This window comes from Zalophus californianus, chromosome 11 (genome assembly GCF_009762305.2).
Source record: "Zalophus californianus isolate mZalCal1 chromosome 11, mZalCal1.pri.v2, whole genome shotgun sequence".
Classification (NCBI taxonomy): Eukaryota; Metazoa; Chordata; class Mammalia; order Carnivora; family Otariidae; genus Zalophus; species Zalophus californianus.
In genome coordinates, this window is record NC_045605.1 from 55,095,578 (window position 1) to 55,116,593 (window position 21,016).

Genomic DNA, 21,016 nt, shown 5'->3' on the forward strand with positions numbered 1-21,016 from the left:
CACAAGAGAGACTTCCCTGGGCTGCTGGCCAGCACCTTCCCCCTGACCCGTGGGGTGCCCGGAGACCCATTTGTCAGTGTCCCTAGTCCTGCTGCCTCCTCGATACTCACCCGCTTCCAGTCGTCAGGTGAGATCTGCCGGATGAGGTCCTGGGGCACCAGCTCCCGTAGCAGCTTGGGGATACTGGGGAAGTAGGACTTGTCCTCCTCGAACTTGACCCTATAGATCAGCGCCCCCAGCTGCAGCACCTCCTCCCGCGTGCACTTGTGGTAGCCCCGGAGATACTTGGGCAACTCCTACCAGAGGCAGAGCAGGTCGTAGGCACGGAGGGAACTGAAGGAAGCAGGCTCCTTCCCTACCAGGCTGAGGCAGGGTCTACTGCCTTAGCCCACATTTGGGCCTACCTCTTTCTGCAGCCTCGGCTGACACTGTGTCCCCAGGGGAGGTGGCACAGCGCAGGGAAGTAGCAATCATGCCCACACAGATGCAGCATGTTACAGTTGGAAAGCAGAGCCATGTATGAATATTCTTTCCTCCTCCCCTCATCAGAATCTGGTGAGGTGAGCAGCCTCATTTCAAAGACAGAGAAACTCAAGAGTGACCGGCTGGTGAACCTGAGACTGTTCCACACCCCTAACCTTCCGAGCCTGTCCTTCCTTGAGAAAAGCCTCTCAGGCTGACCTCCTCCTCCCATTGTGTTCCCTGGAGACCGGCTGGCTTCATCAGCACCAGCCCCTTCCCCACTTTGAACTTCCAGACCCAGAAACAGAGAAACTGAGGATGAGGAGTGGACCAAAAGCAAAAATGAAGCCTGTAAAGGGCCAACACCATCCACAGTCTAACAACTGTCTTACCCACTCTTTGAAGCATAGGGAAACTGAGGCTGGCCTGAGGACACACTGCAGATTAGAAACCTGAATCAATTATTATCCATCCACCTTTTCATCTACTCACCCACCTATCTACCCATCCATACCCATCCACCCACCCACCCAGATGGTTCTACCTACCCACGTCCATTTCCAATTTGTCCATCTATCCACCCACCAATAGCCACCCATAAGTTCATTCACCATCCATCCTTCCACCCATTCATTCTCTGAGTCACTGCCTATTCACCTATCCACCAAGCCAACACATATTCGTTGAGCATCTACTGTGAGCCAGGTCCTTTAAGCGACAACATATACCCTCCCTACTCTCATAGACCTTGTGGTCAAGGCAAGAACAGACAACCATCCCCCCAAATCAATGTATAATTATGATCTTTGAAGGAACTGTTCCCAGTGCTATAGCGGCATATAACTAGTTGACCTGATCTAGTCTTGGGAACAGGGAACACTTCCCTTATGATGATTGAAATAACATCTAAAAGCTCAGTAGGTGAAGGAAAGAACCTAGGGAAGAGCTTCCCAAAGAGAGAATATTACAAAGGCTCCCTAGCATACCTGAGAATTTGAAAAAATATAGCTGGGGTGAAGTGAACAATGGGGTGCTGGGTGTAAGACAAGGCAGCAGAAAGAGCTAGTGGCACTCCCATGCAGGGCCGCAGTCAGTATTTGGGGTTCTACCTTGAAAGCCATGGGAATCCATGGTCCCAAAAGCATGATGACCCCCTGTAGAGAATGGGTTCAAAGGGAGGGGGAATGGACAGGGGAGCTCAGGGGAAAGTTTACCAGCTTCATCCAAATGAGAGAAGATGATGGACTGACCCGAGTGGCTACAGGTGGTAATGGAGAGATGTGGATGGATTTTAGAGAGATTTGGGAGATGAAGTCATCAGGTGAATGATTTGGGACAGGGGCAAGGAGGGAGAGGGAGGTGTTAAGGCTGACGTGGGTTTCTGCCTTGGGGGAACTGACAGCTGACATTCACGTTGCCATTCACTACATGGGCACCATGGGGAGAGGCAGAGCTCACGTATAAATGAGGCCTGCCGACTCCCAGGCCAGGGTTCTCTTTACCATGGCAGCCACCAGCTCTGCCTCCCCCAGCCTTCCCAGCATCCTGGGCTATCTGCCCCACAGGAAAAAGTACACGGGCTAGCCCAGAAAAGATCGCAGAGTCTGCCATTGTGAAGACATGGAATCAAACCCCGGTTCTACCCACCCTGTCATCTTAATTACATCACTTAATCTCTCTGCGTCTCAGTTTCTCCCTCTATAAAATGGGAACAGCATGCCTAGGTGTTGGGGTTTGCTGGGAGGGCAAAATGAGTGAAAAGTGCCAGACACAGACTGGAGGTTCAACATGAGGGCCTCACCCCCCGCCCCCCGCCCCGGCTTCTTGCAGGCACATGCTTGTGCTGGAAAGCATTTACAGATTCACACTGAGGCCTCGGATACACCCGGATACGTCCAGGTAGAGCAGCAGAACCTGGATTCAGAGGACAGCCCCTCACCAAGGGAAGGGTGTGAACAGGTGGGGATTAAGAGCCCAGAAGAAAGTACAAGGCCCTGAGGAAGGAGAAGAGTGTGAGGCTGAGCCAGTCAGTCCCCAGGACCCCAGCAGGAATCTCTCGGAGGCCTTGCCATTACAGGCCTCTCCCCTGGCAAGGACAGCAGGTTCCTGCTTTCCCAAAGTATCGCAGGGCCAGCAGCACGTGGAGTCAGCCACGGCAGAGAGGTGCTAGGCAGCTCACCTGGTAATAGTGGAAGATGGAATCGGCCATCGGGTCCTTCCCGGGCACTGTGGTGGTCCACAGCTTCTTCATGAAGAATACCTGGTAGGTGAGCGAGGGCACGATTCCTGCGGCAGGGGGCAGTCAGTCACCCAGAAGGGCCCAGCACAGAGGGTTGTCCAGCACCAGCCCCCAGAGGAGGCCTGAGCTCGGGTCCGACCCAGGGGGGCCTCGCAGTTATGGCCCGAGCCAGCACCTGCCCCACTCCGGGCCTCACATGATCCCAGGACCCAGCCTCACATTACCATCCTTGACGGGCCGTGCTTTCTTTATCCAGTCTGTCAGGTGTCGAACAAAGTCGAAGAAGAAGTCATTCTCGGGGACACTAATGACCTAGGGACACGCACATTGCAGTCCACTCATTTTAGTTCCAGCAATAGCGAGTTCTCTCACTTTCTCACTCAAGGCCCTCCTGGTGGCCCTTTCTTGCAGCCAGAAGGGGTGTCCCACCCTGCCCTGACTGTGCCTGTTGAATGTCTCCAGAATACAGCCTACTTCCTGCCCAGAGTGACAGTCATTCCATTTGTCATTCAGCAAAGACCACCTGCACACCTCCCTAGACCCTGGGGAGAAAGCCAAGAATGAGGCCCAGTCCCCCCTTGGACATTCTCCAACATCCATGACCTGCTCCTCCCACAGGCTCCAAGCTCCTCTGGGTCCAGGACCTCACTGAGATCACCTCTGGTTCCCAGTGTCTGGCACAGGGACAGTTGTGAAATGAGGAGACAGACATGGATGCACGGGGAACTGTGAGTGAGCACCTAATCTACCTGACGGGGTCAGGGAAGCCTTCCCACAGGAAGAGGCTCTAAAGCTGGGCCCTTGACCTCTACAGACACCGAAGTGGGGGAGAGCAGTATGGCGTGGTGGCAGGGGCCTGTGCCTTGGAGCCAGACCTACTTGGATCTGCGTCCTTGCTGTGTGACTTTGGATGAGTTACTTAACCTTTCTGAGCCCAGGTTTTGTGATCTGTTAGGTGGGGCTAATCACCCTCATTTCAAGGGTTATTTCAAAGGTAATTGGTCTCAGCATGGCAGCTGAGTGACCGGTCAAATCAAATATGGAAAGTACACGTGTGTTGTGGCAGAGTCCTGAGCTTGGTGTATCCAGATCATTAAGTACCACATGGCTCTCAAGAGGTTTGAGGCCATGCTCTGCTCTGTGTCAGAGGAGAAAGATTAAGGGAAAGCTGCTACAAGTAAGGGGGCCCTTGCAGGGACGTATGAAGGAGAGGGACACAGTCAGACGCCACATGCAAGCACAACTCTCTCCTCCCCTCTCTTGCTCCCTCATTCTCTCTCCCCTCCCTGCTGCCCCACGAGCTCCTACGGCCCAAGCAAATGTTCCAACAGACAGACCAACAGTGGTGTGATAGGAAGCCAATGACCCACGACCCACCTTGTCTGCAATTTTGACAAAGAGGCTGAATCCCTCTGAGGACTTGAGGAGCAGCCGGGCTGCGATGTTCTGGCAGAAGTCTTTGGCCTTAGTGCTGGACTCCACCTCAAAGGCCTGGGGAGTGTCGGGATCAGGGGTGGTTACTTTGGCTCTAGCAAGGCCTCTGCTGGGGCTTCTTGCATCCCTCTGTCTGTGCCTGCAACTAAATTGAGCCCCTTCCCGCCCCCTCCCCTCCCCTCCTCTCCCATTGAGGGCACCCTCCAAGGGAGGGGTTTCCCCGTGGGTCTAGAGCTGGGCATGGCATTTAAGAAAAGGAAAAAGTCAACTTCTGTCTGGGTTTTCCCAGATCATGTCCTCCCCACCCTCCAGGCAGACTTGGCCTCTGCTTCCAGGGTTCTGGGCCTGGCTATACAAGCATGGGAGATGAGAGGCCCAGGGAGCGCAGATGGGCAGCGTGAATGGGAGGAGAGGCTGGAGGAAGAAGAAAGCAAATTCCAGAAAGGGGAAGAAAAAAGAGAGAGGGGAAGCAGCCTGGGGTGGAGGTGGGGGCACTGCTTCATGTAACCTTTCACTGGAGAGACAGGAAAGGATGTGTTCGTTTCTTGTCATTGTCACTGGAATCCTATTATGGCATTTCTGAGTCTCTAGTCTCTAGACAAGTTTTTAAAACTGCTTTTCAAACTAAAAGTTTTCAGTGCTGGACTCATTTATCTGAATGAGCCCCTGTGCTGAGATGGAGCAGGGAGCGGCAGTCAAGAAGAAGCCTGGCCTAATGGGCGTGACGAGAAGACAAGCAAGACCTTTGGACAAGGAGACCCACAACCAGGTCAGGTGGGGAGGAACGAAGGGGCCTGCAGGAAAGTGGGCTCAGGGCAATAGGGAAAGGCTTGGGCGGGGGAGTGGGGTAGGGGCAGGCGGGCCTGTGCCCAGGTACAGAGGTGGCACCAGCACAGAGCTCAGCTCAGAGGGAGGGAGAACTTTTCTCCGAGCCAGAGCCTCCTCAGAGAGGGAAGAACGATCTTCCCAAGGAAGCTGCTGGAGACAACAGGAGGTCGGCCCGGGAACGCCAGGTCTCCTGACCCAGAGAGTCTCTAGCCTCTCAGCTGAGCCCTGACTCCACTGAGGAGCAGGAGGGTGGGCGCAAATGTGGGGATGGCAGGGGGGAGGCACCAGGACTGCTCCCTGTGTCCTCAGGGAGCCCGGTCCTTCAGGAGCATCCAGTGACCAGGAAGCCAGCAGCCCTCACCTCATCGGTGTCATCAGGAAAGTAGACCTTGTGGAAAATCTGGGTGGTTTTGTGCTGGATGGCCTCCACCTCCACCAGGTGTGGGGGGTACTTCCGGGACCCATTTCTGAAAACCAGGAGAGGGGTGAGGGGCAGTCAGGAGCCAGTGGGTTTGTGGGGCCATGGGGAGCAGGGAACAGAGGGAACTTTGGAGCCAGACCCCAGTTCTAATTCCTGTCCACCACTTCCTACCAGGTGACAGTCACTTAACCTCTCAGAGCCTCCAGTTCCTCAACTGTAGAAGGACAAGAGAAGAGAACCCCGCACCTAGGGCTGAGGCGGAGGAGGAAGTGGGCTTTTGCAGAACAGGAGGCCGCAAGGTATGCAGCTGCCCTCCTGAATGGGCCCTGCGTGCTGCGACCTGGGGCTGGCTGGCAGCTGCGGTACCCCAGGGACACGTCCCACCTCATCCCCAAGGGACACCCACAAGCCCGGCGTCGCTGGGAACACCTCCCCACTCCTGCCCCGAGCTCTTGGCCCGCTGCCTCTGCTCTTCGGGGGCCGCCGCACCTCAGGGCTTTCTGGAGGCGCTGCAGGCAGTCGAGGGCGAGCGGGCAGTGCTTGCGCGACTGCACGAAGCGCTGCACGTGCGGCAGGAGGATGTTGCTGGGCGGGAAGAGGCCCGTGCACAGCCAGAGCAGCTCCCAGCCCCGCTCCTCGCTATACCTGCCGGAAGAGGCGCGGGCTCCAGCAGGGGTACACGGGCCAGCCGTGGGCCTGAGGACCCCAAGGGGCCGCACGTCCCTCGGCTCCTCACCGTGGCAGCACGTGCCTGCCGTGACCCACCTCCCTGACAGCCACCCCAGGTAGTACTACTCAGAGTGTGGCCGGCCGACCCGCACTGGGCCACACCGTCCCCGGCGACATGGAGGTCAGGTGCTCGTGCCAGACTGAAGGTCAGCTGTGTCAACCAAGCACTCTTGGTTCAACTAAGATTCTGTTTCTTGGCAAGACTTTCCTATGAAGGAAGCAGTGTGTGATTTGTGTTCTGGCGGAAGCTCTTTAACTCATCTATTCTTTGAATAGTCCAGAGTTAGAAGAGCCCCTGGGCTCCCTCAGGCACCACTCTGAGCTCCTTGGGCCTGATAGGAGAGAACCATCGAGGGCTTCTAGAAGGAGGTGGCATTTGATCTCGGTTTTAAAGGCTGGGGCAAATTCTGATGCAAAAAAGGAGATAAATGCTGGCTGTGGGCATAGCATGTATAAAGGTTTGGCAGCAAGAAGCGATCTGATGTACTGTTCGATGGTGGATTTTGTAAGAGGTGCAGAAAATGGCAATGCTGAGGAGGGAGTTGGGGATCTGGGTGTAAGGGGAGAGGGTGGGGCTTCCCTCAGGCCCTAAGACTTAGCATGGGCCTGACTTCCAGTTCCTGCCGCGGTCCGGCTGAGCAGGGAGAAAGTGACATGCTCTGGGACTCAACACCTTCAGCCCGGGAGGGTTCAGCCAGAGCTTCCAACTGCTGGCCTGCAGAGCGCAGCCTGCGCCAGCGGCAAGCACATTGGCTCATGGGTGGAACCTGTAGGTAGACAGTGGAGTCTGGGCTGGCGAGGGGTGTCTAGAGGAGGTTGGGGCAGTGAGTTGCAGGAAGTTTAGGAGGAGCGTGTGCAGTTAAACTTGGAGGAGGACAGATTCAGAGGGCGCAGCCACCACCTCTTGGTTCTTAACCAGACTCCCTTGGGCCTTGAGGCAGAGGTGGTCCATGAGGGGGCCTGAGCTCCCTGTCCTGAGTGCGGAAGGACTGCTACCTGCCTCGGGAGGGAGGGAGCTCCCTGTCATGGTGGGTAGCTGTGAGCACTAGTGGGGGAGGCTGCCCTTCACCCGCCTACCACTCCCACCCACCTGATGTGGTTGTCGGTCAGCTGCTTCAGGATCTGCACATACACCTCATCCTTGAGAGGCTCGGCCTTTAGGGCACCCTCAAAGATCTGGTCAGTGAGCTCATTGACCGAGCGCGTCCGCCTGGATGGGTAGTCGCCCATGTACTTGAGCATGGGTGGGGAACCGTCAAGGAAGGCCTTGTGACCAATGGGGTGAACACTGAGCCAGGAGGCCACTCTCTCTAACGGGGTCTGCCCCTAACCAACTGTGTGGCTCTGGGCCTCGGACTACTCACTCAGGAAAGGTCCGACCTCCTGTTGCCTCCCTGCCACCCAACTCTCCATGCCGACTGCCCACCCTCTCCTCAGCTCCTCTGGCTACCTCCTCACCCGTGGTCCCACCCCACATCCAAAGTCCTCACAGCAACCAGGACGGATGTTCCAAATCACAAATCTGACTGTGCCACCCCACCGCTTAGCGGCTCCTCGTGGCCTTGGGATGCAGTCCAAGCTTGTTAACGGGACTTGGGAACCCTTCCTTAGTCAGCCCACATCTTCAGATTTCCTTCTAGACCTCTGCCCTCCACCTGTGCTGAATCATTCTGTGATTCAGGGCTTTTGGGCACGCTCATTCTGTCTGGAACACTCCCCACTCATCTCTCCTTTGACTGACTAGGGCCTGCTCAGTCTTCAGGTCTCAGCCTAGATACCCCTTCTTCCAGGAAGGCCATCCTGCCCTCCTCCAAGCCCACATCAGTTCTGCCCCATCACAGCACTGTCCCGATCAGCATGTCTGCCCTTTTTGGCTGTAAGCACCATGAGGCCAGGGACTGGGTCTGGTCACAGCTATGTCTCCATGCCCGGCCTAGCACATGACACAGTACACATCTGTGAACCGAAGGACGGGATCAGAGGAGACATGGATTAGGCTGCCCCTGTAAGGGTAAGCCGCCACTGTAACGTGCCAGGCAAATGGATCCGCATCCCTCCACACTGCCCAGGACCCAACCAGGCCCCTCAGAAGGAAGGAGGTATCTGGATGAAAACCCTAGAGGCAGGGGCCCAGTGCCCCCCCCTCCCCTGGGGTCCCCCTCCTTGGGGCCCCTGCCCTGCCCTTCCCTGGTGCCCACCCCCACAGGTGTGGATATCAATGAAGGCCATGCAGGCCTCCTGAGAGAGCTCCTCGCTGCCCAGGATCTTCTTGAGCAGTGCCTGCTTGAGTGGCTCCCGTGTGTGGCTCCACAGCCGGTCCTTGCCACGGGCCTTGGATACCATCACCCGGCTCAGCGTGTGCTTGGGTGGGGGCCTGACACGACACAGTCGGCACTGACCCCCAGGTTGTAAGACCTGCCCCTCTCCTACCTGTGCATGGAGGCTGAAGGCCCCGTTCTTCCCTGTTGCACTGAGTGACCTGGGATGAGTCACCAGCCCTCCCTGGACCCTACTATTCTCAGCTAGAAAACCAGCCCTGCCCGCCTCCACGGCCTCCTCCCCTCTGTCCCTCTCTGCTTTCCCCGCTCTGGCCTTGGCATGTGCTGCCTGCAGTACTCCTCCACCCAGGTCACCCCCTGTACAGCTCGGCTCAGATACCACCTCCTCCAGGAAGCCTGTCCCCTGTCTCTACCCCCACCCCCCAGCATCCCCGTCATAATGCTGGGCACACACAATCACAGCTGCCCAGTTTTGTGCCTAGCTCCCCACCGGGACTGTGAGTTGGTGAGGCAGGCACAGGCATGAGTTGTGAGTGCCCAGGACCCCACCTGGGGTGGCCACAGTCACGGTATCTTAAATGAAGGAAGAATAAAATGACACAAGAAGGGTCATCGCAGTAGACAGAAACTGCCCTCCCGCTCCCTCTGACAGTCCCTGCCCCCAGATAGGAGCATCCCAAGGCAACCCCACCGCACTGACTAGAGCAGCAGAAGCCTATAACTCACTCTCCTGGTCTCCCTCTACCCTTTCTCCATCACCTGAAATAGTCGTAGGAAAATTCCTCCAGCGTATAGGGCTTGGCGCGCACCTCAGGCTCCGCTGTCCGCAGCTGCAAGAGGCGGATAACGTCCTGTCTCTGGTCAGGGGTCATGGTGACCAGGGCCTAGAGACCAAGAGACAGGGTGCTGAGGTCAGCTCTTTACCTGGGGCCCCCGGGATCAACATGGTAAAACCCAGAGCCTTCTGGACTGGGGTTGACCCTCACCCTATTCTGACCCTGGGAGCCCTCTGAGCTCACTGCTGCCTCCATCATGGTGGACTCAGGATCATTTCTTTAATACCCTGTGTCTGAACCAGGTTGGGTCAGTCAGAAAGCCTGGATGGAGCAGGGGGATGTGGTGTGAGAACTGCCCAGTCAACAGAGTCTAGCTCGGCAACTGTCTGGAAAGCCAGGCTCTGAGTCTTCAGGACTGTGATCCTGTGATCCAGAAGAACCACGGCCTCCCTTCCAAGCTCTGCTCGCAGGCAGTGTGAGGTGATGCTTCCCTTCCCCACCCTCCTCGCATCCCTCGCCCCACCTGGGGTGAGGCCCGGGCAGATCCTCATCTGATGCAGTTTCTAGGCCACTTGCCACCCAGCACAGGTTTGACAGCTTCCCCACTTGAAGTCTGTGGTCCTGTATGACCCCCAGATCATCTTCACAGGAACTGCAGACCCTGAATCTGTTATAATTCCTCACTCCATTTTACAGATATGGGAAGAAGACCAGGAGAGGCCCAGAGGAGACTCCCATCCATGTGCCACGCCCAAGCCACATACCACAATCTCCCGCGGTGGCATGGTGACAGTGGGCATGACATACACGCAGTCGGTGGGGAAGTCCCCACGCTGCTTGGTCCTCTCATTGATGCCGTTGGCCCAGCCTGAGTTCATGACCTGCTCTCCTGTGTCATGGTCCAGGATGATGAGGTCTCCCTTGGCAAAGCTGAGGAAACCTGACTCCTCTCCCGCTGGGCGGCAGAGGTGAGCAGGGCCACATGGGGGCGGAGAGAGAGAGAGAGAGAGAGGCTGGATTGGAACATCTTTATTTGGGTTGATGACCTATAAGCTGTTCCTCCCCAGTGAATAACTGAGGCCCTGTCCCTCTCATGTCTGCTCACTGGTCACCCTGCCTCCACCTTGCCACAACCCTTCACACAGACATGGCCATTGGAGCGGGCAATTCCCCTGCTCACAAGCCTTCCATGGCTCCCCACTGCCCTGGGGAGAAAGTCCACCCTCCTCAACATGCTCACAGGGCTGTTGTGGGCTGAGTTTCCTGACTTCCTCCCCTTTGCCTCTCGCCCTTCCTCCCTTTCCTCACCCATTCCAGCCAAACCACACTATCTGCAGTTCCCAGACACGCCTGTTTTCTCCAGCCTCTGTACTGGGTTTGTGCTCTCCTCTCTGCCTCAAACACTCTGCCCACACCTACCTCCTCCCTGAACCCCAGGCTGCATGGGGGCCTCCCGTCCAGACTCCCAGAGGCTCTGGGCTTCCCTGGTCACTGCACTGTCACAGGGACTCTCACTGTCTGCTTCCAGCCCCTCTCCCCGCTGAGAGGAGCGCCAGGGTCCGTTTTATCTCTGTCCTTTCCACGCTCTGCCCAGAGCCTCGGAGGCCTGCGGCGTGCTCAGTCAGGGTAGCTGTTAACCGCTGTCATCATGTGAAGGCGGTGGGTATTTGGAGACTACTGAGGAGGAACCCCTGATGTCACTGGAGAAGGTGACAGGTGGTGAGTGTGGAAGGAGCAGGAGAGGAAGAGTCCCCATGGGGCACAGAGGGAAGGTGTGGATTTTGGCTTTTGGTCCCGGCGGAGCCGAGGGTATCTAGGGAAGGGTGCTAAGACGTGCTGGCGGTCTTGAATGCCAGGCCAAGGCCAAGATGTGTGATCTGCCTGATGCCCCTGAGCCCCGGTGCCTGGCAGCCTCTGCCAGGAGCCACTCACCAGGGTTGGGGTTGTCCTGCAGGGCCACCACGTACTTAGACCTCTTCCGGAGCCCTTCCAGGAAGGTGACCACTAGGTCACGGATGTCCTCAGCATTGCTGGAGGTGAAGGTGTACTCATCCCCTTTGATGGTAGCCAGCGTGAAGCTGGGGGCTACCAGTTTTGCTCCCCTGCAGGACCAACACGGAGAACAGGGCCCAGCGGGGGTCAGTCCTGCCCAGCCCGAGTGAGGCGCAGCACAGCCCAGATCAGAGCAGCCCAGCGAGAGCAAGACACGGCACTCCCTGAAGGAGACCAAGGCCAGCCCAGTCAGACCCGGCCCAGCCCGGGTGAGACATGGCCCTGCCAAAGTCACACATGGTCCGGGGCGAGGCCTACAAGAGCCCAGCCTAGTTCCCTTTGGCTATCTAATTCCTACTCACCCTTTAGATCTCAGCCTAGATATTGCTTCCTTCAGGAAGTCCTCCTTGCCCTCCCACAGCCCACATCACCCTGGTCCTTGCTTTAAAATAGACTGTTCAATGTCTATCTCCTCTCTCAACTGAAGGAAGCTGCAGGAAGGCAAGGCCTATCTTATCACCCCGCATCCCTGTGCCTAGCACATGCCTGGTCAGAGCCGGACATGCCCGGCCCCAGCCCACAGCAGATGCTGCCCAGAGACACTGCCATAAGCCTGGGATCAGGGGAGGGCCTGCTGGGAACACCAGGCTATTCCAGGAGCGCCCCCTCACCACTGCTCTAAGTGTGCCTGCACCTTTCAGTTTCCAGAGTTCTCCCACTGATTGTGACATTGATCCCTCACCACTGTTACCGAAGGCAAGTATTAACAGCTCAGTTTCAGGGACGAGGACATGGACATGAGTCCCACCCGGGCCCCTGAATCCCAGGCCAGGCCCTCTTTGTACGAACTTGACAGCCCCCAGTCCTCCTAGCCGCCCACACCCACCTGTGCACGCCATTAATGCCCCATAAAGGCCCCTCGGCCCCGATCTGGGGGGAGGCACCTGAGAGGTCCACACAGTGCGGCACAAACTGCTCAAGCACATGGCACCAGGACAGGTGACTGAATGTCTCTGCACCTCAGTGACGTCCTCTATGAGGCAGCGACTCCCTGTCAAAGACCCCCAGGAGCCCTCTCCTTTCCCATCTGTCTGTGTCTCCATCTGCCCCTCCTTACTTCAGACAGTGCTGAGTCAGAACACTGGGCTTGACACACCCCTGCCGCTGGGCTTTGTGCAGCGCTGGCCAACTCCCTGCTCTGCACTGAAGGGTAGCGCGGGAGGGGTTGCACTAACCTACTGCTGGACACGGCCATGATCTCGGGGAAGGACAGCTCCAGGAGCACCTGCTCCTGCTCATCCACAAAGTAGACCCCTGTCCAGTTGACCGCCACAATAACGTCATTCTTGGGGAGGCTGGGGCCTGGAGAAGAGACCAAGGCAGTGAGAGGGAAGCGGCCCCACTCACAGCCCAGCCCTTCCCGGTCCTCATGCCCGCCAGGGAGGTAGCAGGGGGCAGTATACGGATATCCATTTTACGGATGGGAAAACTGAGCCTCGCAGAGTGCAACCCCCCTACCAGTCAAAGCTCAGAAGTGCAGTGGGAAGAGAGCACTGAAATTGGGAAACTTGGTTGGAGTCCTAGCCCTGCCTCTGGTCTTTGTGCAGCTCTGGACACCACCCTGCCCTGGAGTGAAGTGGGCTAATGGAAGGGGTCGACTGAGCCCCAAGGTCCCCTCCAGCTAGATATCTGGTGATTCTGTGAAGCCCGGCACCAGCACAGGGCCTAGCATGGAGCAGATGCCCGGTCATTCGGACCCGAGGATGGCGGAGCCAACGGCCCGTGAGGGTTTGTGTCCGTTATATCCATGCTCTGCTTCAGAGTCAGCCCAGCCTTTCCTCTGGGCCGCCTGCTTCTGCACATAGCAGGTGCTTAGTTATCTTAGCAGGCGTTTCGTTGTCTAACCCAGAGTGTTGCTGAGTGCCTGGGCTGGGGGCAGGCAGGAGGGCTGAGGGGGTACCTGAAAATTTGTAGGCTTCGTAAAACCTGGAGAAGAGCAAGGGCTGCTTGCCTGCTCACTGACCTGGCACGAGCAAGCAAGCCCGCAGGCAGGAGGTAGGCTCACTGCGGAGTCTGGCTCAGGCCATCCCTTTTTTCTGCGGTGGGCTGGAGCCATAGAGTGCAGGGTGGGAGAGCACGGGGAGGCAGGAGGGCTGAGGGGGTACCTGAAAATTTGTAGGCTTCGTAAAACCTGGAGAAGAGCAAGGGCCACTTGAAGCGGGCATAATTGACCACATCCTCTTTGACCTTCTGGGCATCAGTTCTCCTCTGGGCATAAATCCCCTGGAGGGGAATAGACAGGGGGAAATAGATATCACAAGAGCTCTGTCCGGAAACCCAATGTCTGTGCCCCCCAAGCCAGGAACGCCCTGGAACTAAGGTGCCCTCCTGGGCACCGTGGCCTGGTCACACCCCATCAGCCCACAGCCACCCCCATCACTCCATAGGTCCCACCTGCAGGGAGCTCCCAGTTCAGCTGCGACAGAAAAGCCCACAATTCTGGCCAGCATGCATGCAAGGCCCGAAGTCATGGGTGAACAGGAGGCATCCGGGGTAGGGGCACGTGTGTGGCTAAGCAGGGGTGTGTGTGCCACACCGGGAAGAGGGGTGGGGAGCGGGCACGTAAGAGCCAGGTCACACGGAAGCGTGGACAAGGCAGCCACTGTTAGGCTGGGCTGTTAGCAGAAGCTGACACCGAACCCAGGAGGGAGGAGCTGGGGAGGGCTGGAGTAGCCAGGGGCTGATGCAGTGCTGCCGGCAGGAAAGCCCTGGCATTTGATTACCTAAAAATAGCCCTCAGAGGCCTATTAACAAGTCGATGGGGTTCGAGTAGAACTGGACGTATCAAATTGAACTCATGGTATTTGTCATCTCTGGACACCGACATGGGCAAAGACGCACGCGCATGCCATGTGCTGAGAGGGCTGGAAGGAGGACGCTCCCAGGAGGGGACAGGGGTCAGAAGAGACGGACGCGGGAGAGAGAGGATCGTCGAGCAAATGCAGCACAGGACAACTAGTGAGTCTGGGTGAAGTGGAGGGGTATACCGTTCCAGGCTTTTGAACTTGCAACTTCTCCCTAAGTTTGAAACTGTTCCCAGATAAAATGTTTTTACCCCTCGGACCCTAAAAACCATGCTAATTCACAGTTGTACGCTCTACGGGAAGACTGGCTCTGGGATATGGGGCACACAGGCCAACAGGCTCTGGTCCAAGGGAGAGACACAGCAAGCTCGGCTGTGGGCTGTGAGGGGCAGAGACCTCCTGTCCTCTTCATGGCTGTGTGCCCAGGGCCTGGTGCAGTGCCCGACACATGGCAAGCACCCCAAGCAGAACCAATTAATGAACGAGGGCAGCCAGCCCAGAACGTGCCAAGTGCATGACGGCAGTGAACACTGAGGAGGCCCTGGGGTGGGGGGAGGGGGGACTCAGAGGGATGGAAGCTATTTGGGAGGTGGAATGGATGGGCTTCGGCAGCTGACAGGGTGGGAGAGGCGAGGGGCAAGAGGTTGCCTGGACAGAGAGACAGAGGGGTGGAGGGAAAACATGCATTGCTTCTGCAGGGGGCTGGAGGGGAGGGGAGGGCCTGGTGGGGGAGCCAGGCCTAGATGTAGAGAGGGTGCAGGGCAGGTTCCGAGACGGGGGTGGGGGGGGAGGCTTGTGGGCAGCTCACCAGGGAAGGCAGAGTTGGGTGGGAGAGGTACATGGGGCCCCTGGGTTAGGGAAGAGGGCGTGTGGTATAGAAAGCTGAAAGACTGCTGGTCTGCAGAGCCCCCAGGAACTTGTGTGCAAAGATGACTCTGGTCTTACACAACCAGGGCCAGGAGGTGGGGAGGCCCGTGGGTCCAGCAGCCAGGCCACCCCTCCTCTAGTACTTGGGCAGGCTGCTTAGCTTGGAAGAGAGCCACTCAGGGCTGGTTATGAGCCTGGGGCCTCAAGCAATGGGGTCGAGGGGTCTGTACCTAAAGTTCCCCAAGCAGGAAGTTGGGCTGGAGCTCTTTTAGGCAGAAAGGAGGATGTGCTTCCTGGAAGCTCTCCCAGCATGCACCAACACTCCTGAGTCACGGCTCTAGCAAGCTGCTGCGGCTTGCTAGAGGGCCAGATGATGGGGACTGGGCATTTGCCCCTTCTCTGCCTGGGGTGGTACACAGCAGCCTGGGGCTCACCGGGGCTGTGGCAGCCAATGCCCTTGGACCCATGGTTTCTCTCATGAGGCTCATGAGCCCCTCCTCTAAGACCCCGCCCTGCCCTCCTACCTTCTTGTGGGCAGCAATGGCCAGCTGGGCCCACTTCTCAAGCGTCTTCAGGGGCGTGATCTCGCGGTCAGGGATATAGGTGGGCACGAGGTTTAGGAGGCGCTCCAGGATCATCTCGGAGCCATAGTCCACAAAGTACTGCTGGGAGGCCAGCTCGGCCAGGTCATCTTCCTAGGCGGGGAGGGAGAGGGGGGTGCTGTTCACACACCCTCTGGGAAGCCCTTCCAGACCAGTGAAGCCCCCAGGGCCCTGCCTCCTGCAGCTGTCGACCCCAGGGTTTGGGAAGCTGCTCTCACTGATTCCCCAGAAGTTCTCGTCTGCTTGGTGGAACCCTGAGCACCGCAAGGGCAGGGCCACACCCCTGCCTTCTCCTGGGTGCCCTCAGCACCAGCACAGAGGGGCACAAGGTGACCCAGAGAGGCCGACCAGCCCATCGGTGATGGGTCCACCACCACATTCCCAGCCCGTGAGCCAGCGACTGGGGCTGACAGACTGCCCTGGGGAAGAGGGGACCTGGGTCCCGTTGGCACCGTCAGAGGGAGGGGTGGGCAGCACATAACCATCTCCATCACCACCCCACCCTGGGATGGGCCAAGTAGTGAGCAACAAGGAGGCTATGCTGCAGAGGCTTTAGAGGGCCAGATGATGGGGACTGGGCATTTGCCCCTTCTCTGCCTGGGGCGGTACACAGCAGCCTGGGGCTCACCGGGGCTGTGGCAGAAGGGGAATAGAGAAAGGCTCTTTGGTGTCTTGAAGGCAGTAGATGTTTCCCAGGCCGTTCAAAGCATTTCAGAATTTTAACAACTGACACGGCCATACTCACACCTTCTGCCTGAGTATCAGCTCGCCACCACCATTACCACCAACACCATTTTCACCATCACCAACCTGGCACCATCCCGGGCCGCCAGCGCCACCCCATCGTCACCACTACCATTGCTGCTTCCACTGTTCCCGCTGCCACCACCAAGCACCCCCTTCTTTTCCATCACCCCCACCCTTATTCCCCATCACAATCACCCACAGAATCTTGGGCACCACGAGAACCGCCATCACCGCCATCAAAAATAAAATAACACAACACGAGTTACTCCGTATCACTCCTGTCCTCTAAAAAGGAGACTAAGACAGTACACATTTGCAAACTCTGGCCTATACGAGTGAATCTCTTACTCCTTTAAGACAGGGTTTTCTGGATGAACGCAGAACAACGTAGCAAGTTCTGAAGCACGGACTCTGTACCGTGCACGAGCACTGCAGAAGTGTGAACACCTTCCACCGGCAGGGTTCACACTAGGCTTCAGAGCCCTTGTTCCCACGGGCAGTGTTCATCTAGAAGAAGCCTCGGTCGGGCTAACCTCCACATAAGCTAATAGTGGGTCACAGACAGTAACATTCAGCCCAAATTTGGAAAATAGAGCCGAGCAAGCTCAGGCAGAAGATTCACGGTCACTCACCTTCTCACACCTGTACTCCCCGAACTTGACCCCTCGCACCACCTGCTGGTAGATGAGGTTGGTGGCCACGTTGTCTTCGGAGGGGTTGTGCCAGGGTGCGAAGACCTCTTTGCGGAAGAAGAGCCTCCAGGGGGCATTGCGTTCCTGGGCACCCTGCTCCTTGGCATACTGCTCACACTGGGAGATGGCATCCATGACATGGTCACTGCTACTGCCCAGGGAGGACACCTGCGGGCACAGGGCTGGAGGTCACCCAGCAGAAAGATGAGCAGACAGGGAAGGACTCACAAAGAGCTATCAACTGTGCCAACTGTTCTTGTTCAAATGGAAAACCAGGGCTCAGAGAAAAGCAGGGATGTGGCCGGGTCACCTGGGAAGCAGATCAGACCTCTGGATCCCAGCCATGGGCTCTCTGAGTCAGCACAGCCACAGGGGCATTCCCATTTCCTAGTGTAAGCCTTACATGAAACTCTGATGGACAAATGGTTCCTGAAAACACAGGAGCGATCTGTAGGTGAGAAAAATTCCCAGGCAAACTCTGTCGGACAACATGGTTCTGTCCCTGGACCTGCCAGAGTGGGGTAGGAGGGGAGCATCACTGCTGCCTGTGGGATTGCTGAGTGTGGAGGCAAAATCACCTGCCCCCCGGCCCACATGTGCCCCGGGTCACCACTAAGAAGCGAACAGAAACCACCATAGAAACCTGATAGAAACGTACGTTCCCACTTGCAAATGAGAAAACTGAATCTCAGAGACTAAGAAGTTGCATGCCCCCCCACCCCAGTCCATGTCTGCCATGTTTTTTCTCCGGTACCAGGGGAGGGCTGACTCCCTCCCAGGTATGTGACAGAAGTGAGCTCTGGGTTTCCATCTACCACTGTATGACCAGATTCTAGGTGCTCTCCACAGTCCTAATGAGTTGGGCAGAGGCAGAGTTACCAGTGGCTGAGAGGAAATGAAGGCTCTGGAAGGTAGGTAACTGCCCAAGATGGCCTGAGTCAATGCGTGGTGGACCCAGAACAGGAGCCAGGGTGGTGCCAGGAGGGGGCACTGCGGGGTTGGGGGGGGGGCGTACCTTATCAAACAGGGCAATGTAGAGGGAGAACCCAAAGCGGTCCTTGAGCGAGATCTTGTCAGCCAGTGCGTTGCAGAGCTCCTTGGCCGTGGTGGCTGAGTCAGTCAGCAGGGTCTTGGTGGTCCCGTCCATGAATGTCACAGGCAACATGATGGGCTTCTTGGACTTGGTGGCCTGAAAATGACCAAAGAGTGTTTGTAGGGATCTTTTCACTTCAGACCAGTTCACACCCTCTGGGTTTCCTGGCTCCCTGCTCCTAGGGGGCTGGAGCTGCCCCAGAGCCTCGGACCCCAGCATCCCACCAGGACACCACCTGTGGCTGGTCACAGGTGCCCAGGGAGCCCTGCAGTGCTCCCCACCCTGACAGCACCTTTAAGGTCCCTGAGCCCGGGCATTGGGGCTGGGAGGCTGGGCACTGCCACGTGCCAGGGGCTTCTGCCCTCACATCATGCAACCATCACAAGACCCCGGGAAGTGAGTGTCATCATTGCTATGTTACAGATGAAGCTCTTCAGACACAGAGGGAACCCCCTGCCCAAGTCACTTTGACTAAAAAACAGATGGGAGCCCACTGGGTGCTTTCCTGTTCCAACAAGCCTGGGATTCCAGAACTTAAAGAACCATAGAATCCTAAAGTGGGGAATGTTTCTGGGGCACTGGGGTGCACTAGACACACACACACACACACGCACGCACACACGTGCACACACGTGCACTCGCATGCCTGGGTGGGGCCAGGAGCCACACCTGCAGCTCCAACCAGCTGGGCGGCTGTGTCCGTGTCCCATTGACGAAGGTCCTCCTAAGTCGCTCCTCACAGTATGGAGCGTAGCCAGGCGGTCCCCCGTGGATGAAGTTGCGCAGGTACTGCAGACAGAGGGCCGGCTGAGAGGCCTCCACTCCAGCCTCCCCCCCACCCCGAGACCATGACAGCGGCCTCACCAGGTCTCCTACTTCCAACCCTTCCATCCACACTCGGGACCTGCCCAAGGCCCAGTCATCCACATCCCTCCACTGCTTCCGGGGCTCAGCCCTGCTGCCCTTGGGATCAAGTCCATGTGCCTCAGGCTGCCATCAAGGCCACCACATTCTCACCCTGTCCGGTCTCAGCCGTGCCTTCTGCCCCCACCCCACATACCATTCCCCCTCTCTTCACCGAGCCTAATCGCTAGGCCCACCTCCCTGACTCCTCCTGGCTGGGAGAGCACTCTCCTCCTCACGGCGCCGACCAGCAGGGTCGGTGTTGCTGTGACCCACTCTGTCTGCCTCTGTGTCCCCAGCGCCCAGGGCCTGGCACTGAGTTGCAGTCAAGAAAGTGGCCTGAGATCAACCACAGTGCCTGCTCCAAGACCATAAGTGGAGGGTCCAGGAGCTGCTGCTGTCAAATTCAGCATCCTCATAAATAGAAAGCGGCTGAGGAGAACAGAGCCAAGGGCTGGAAGTCCGGGGCGGGGGGGCGGTGTTGCGGGGGGAGGGAGGGAGGGAGGGCGGGCCAGGACAAGGCGGTAGGAACTGTAGGCCTGAGAGGAGATGGCCTAGGCAGGGCCTCCTCGCCGAGCCCCGCGGCGCTTCCTCCCCGGGCTCTCTCCTCTGACGCCCTTCCCGCCCCAGGAGGCCAAGCGCCTCCCTACCTTAACGAACTTCTCGGAGGGGGCGAAGCAGCCCACGCAGAGAGACACGAGGATCCAGCCCCGGGCATAGCTGCTCTTGGAGGGGTTGTGAGTCAGCTGCTTGCTGATCTGGCAGTAGATCTCATCCCTTCAGAGAAGCAAGGAGGGGAGACAGCCTCAGGATAAGCCCGGCCCCTCCTGCCTCCGGGCCACAGGTGGGACACACAGCATGCTGTCCTCTCCAGCTTGCCCCAGACCACCCAGGAGGTGGCGGCGTGGGGCCGGCCCGGGAAGGCTGCGCAGCCAGAAGAGGGTCTGGCTTTGGAGGCAGGCGCATCAGGCATGAAGCATGCTCCTGCCTCCAATCCAGCTCCACAGCCAGGTCCCCAGAATCCAGAGAGGGGTGCGCCTCCTGCTCTGGGGCACGGCGGCCACGGCTGCTGGTGATCACTTCAATGGGAAGCAAAGGCTACCCCTACCCTGTCCCTCACCAGCTGGGTGGCCTGGGCAGGTGAGTTCGCCTCTCCAAGCCTGGCCCCCAGTCGGGACAGCAGCTACAATTTCTACTGATGGCAACTGGAAGAGCAGAAACAGCAAACACGTCCGAGGAGTTGGTCTGGGAGGTGGAAGAGGTGGGGCTTCAACTTTCACTTGTGATTTTTCCATAATGTTTGAATACAGTACTTAAGTGGCCATGTATTACTTTTGTAATCAGATCAAAGCAGTGAAGGTAGTTTTGTTTTGTTTCCATTTTAAAGGGAAAGATAAAACCTTCCTTACAGGCTTTCTGTGAAGAAAAATGAGAAAAGGCTTAGAAAGCCCGTGGCACAGTAAATCCTCTATAAAGGCTAGCTGCCCGGTGAAGCCACTGCCTGCCTGCGCGTTCAGGGCCAAGGGCAGGGCGTCGATGACAAAGTGACCACCAGGGGGCACTCACAGCCGCGCTTTCCTCTCTGAAGGGCAGGCCTGGGCGGGAAGGAGGGATTATCTGATCCAGTGGCGCCACCATCTTCAGGGTTCAGGGGCCAGTGCAACCGCAAAATTAATTATGAGGTTGCTCACTTTTTATCATCACAAACAAGGTCATTTAAAACATATTGTACACAATCTGCCCACTATCTGTGTCACAACCATTTCATAAAATGAACATAATTTTAATATCCAGAAAGTAGAAAGCGTAAAATCTCAGAACAAAGAACAGTTCTTTCAATAAATCAAGTTTAGCTTTAGAAACAATGTTATATTTTTCCCATCTCGTCACAGACCAGTAAAAGCTTTCTCACCTATATTTGGGAGCTAAGGCCAAGGGAAGGGAGGGATTAGCCATGGTCCCTCAGAGACTCAACACCCAGCCTTCTGACTCTTAGCCCAGGGCTCCTGGCACTGTGTTCTCCAGGACTGACAACTTTAGGTCTGATGGTGAGACGACTGGGAGGCAAATTCTTGCCCCTTCCACACA

The 21,016-nt window shown here is 57.3% G+C and overlaps 1 protein-coding gene across 1 annotated transcript in view; it reads right to left on the bottom strand.

Annotated features, from left to right (window-relative positions):
• MYO7A (myosin VIIA) overlaps nucleotides 1-21,016 on the bottom strand; it is an 81,143-nt gene that overhangs the window by 3,470 nt on the left and 56,657 nt on the right. The window contains exons 30-47 of the mRNA XM_035722978.1: nucleotides 19,579-19,705; nucleotides 18,695-18,814; nucleotides 17,948-18,121; nucleotides 16,873-17,100; nucleotides 15,416-15,586; nucleotides 13,326-13,443; nucleotides 12,396-12,522; nucleotides 11,101-11,270; nucleotides 9,933-10,123; nucleotides 9,152-9,276; nucleotides 8,330-8,487; nucleotides 7,204-7,357; nucleotides 5,874-6,029; nucleotides 5,325-5,430; nucleotides 4,079-4,192; nucleotides 2,926-3,013; nucleotides 2,642-2,748; nucleotides 111-296 (exon numbers count right to left, since the gene is read on the bottom strand). Coding sequence (XP_035578871.1) covers nucleotides 111-296; nucleotides 2,642-2,748; nucleotides 2,926-3,013; nucleotides 4,079-4,192; nucleotides 5,325-5,430; nucleotides 5,874-6,029; nucleotides 7,204-7,357; nucleotides 8,330-8,487; nucleotides 9,152-9,276; nucleotides 9,933-10,123; nucleotides 11,101-11,270; nucleotides 12,396-12,522; nucleotides 13,326-13,443; nucleotides 15,416-15,586; nucleotides 16,873-17,100; nucleotides 17,948-18,121; nucleotides 18,695-18,814; nucleotides 19,579-19,705 — 2,620 coding nt within the window. The remainder of the gene's footprint in view (nucleotides 1-110; nucleotides 297-2,641; nucleotides 2,749-2,925; nucleotides 3,014-4,078; nucleotides 4,193-5,324; nucleotides 5,431-5,873; nucleotides 6,030-7,203; nucleotides 7,358-8,329; nucleotides 8,488-9,151; nucleotides 9,277-9,932; nucleotides 10,124-11,100; nucleotides 11,271-12,395; nucleotides 12,523-13,325; nucleotides 13,444-15,415; nucleotides 15,587-16,872; nucleotides 17,101-17,947; nucleotides 18,122-18,694; nucleotides 18,815-19,578; nucleotides 19,706-21,016) is intronic.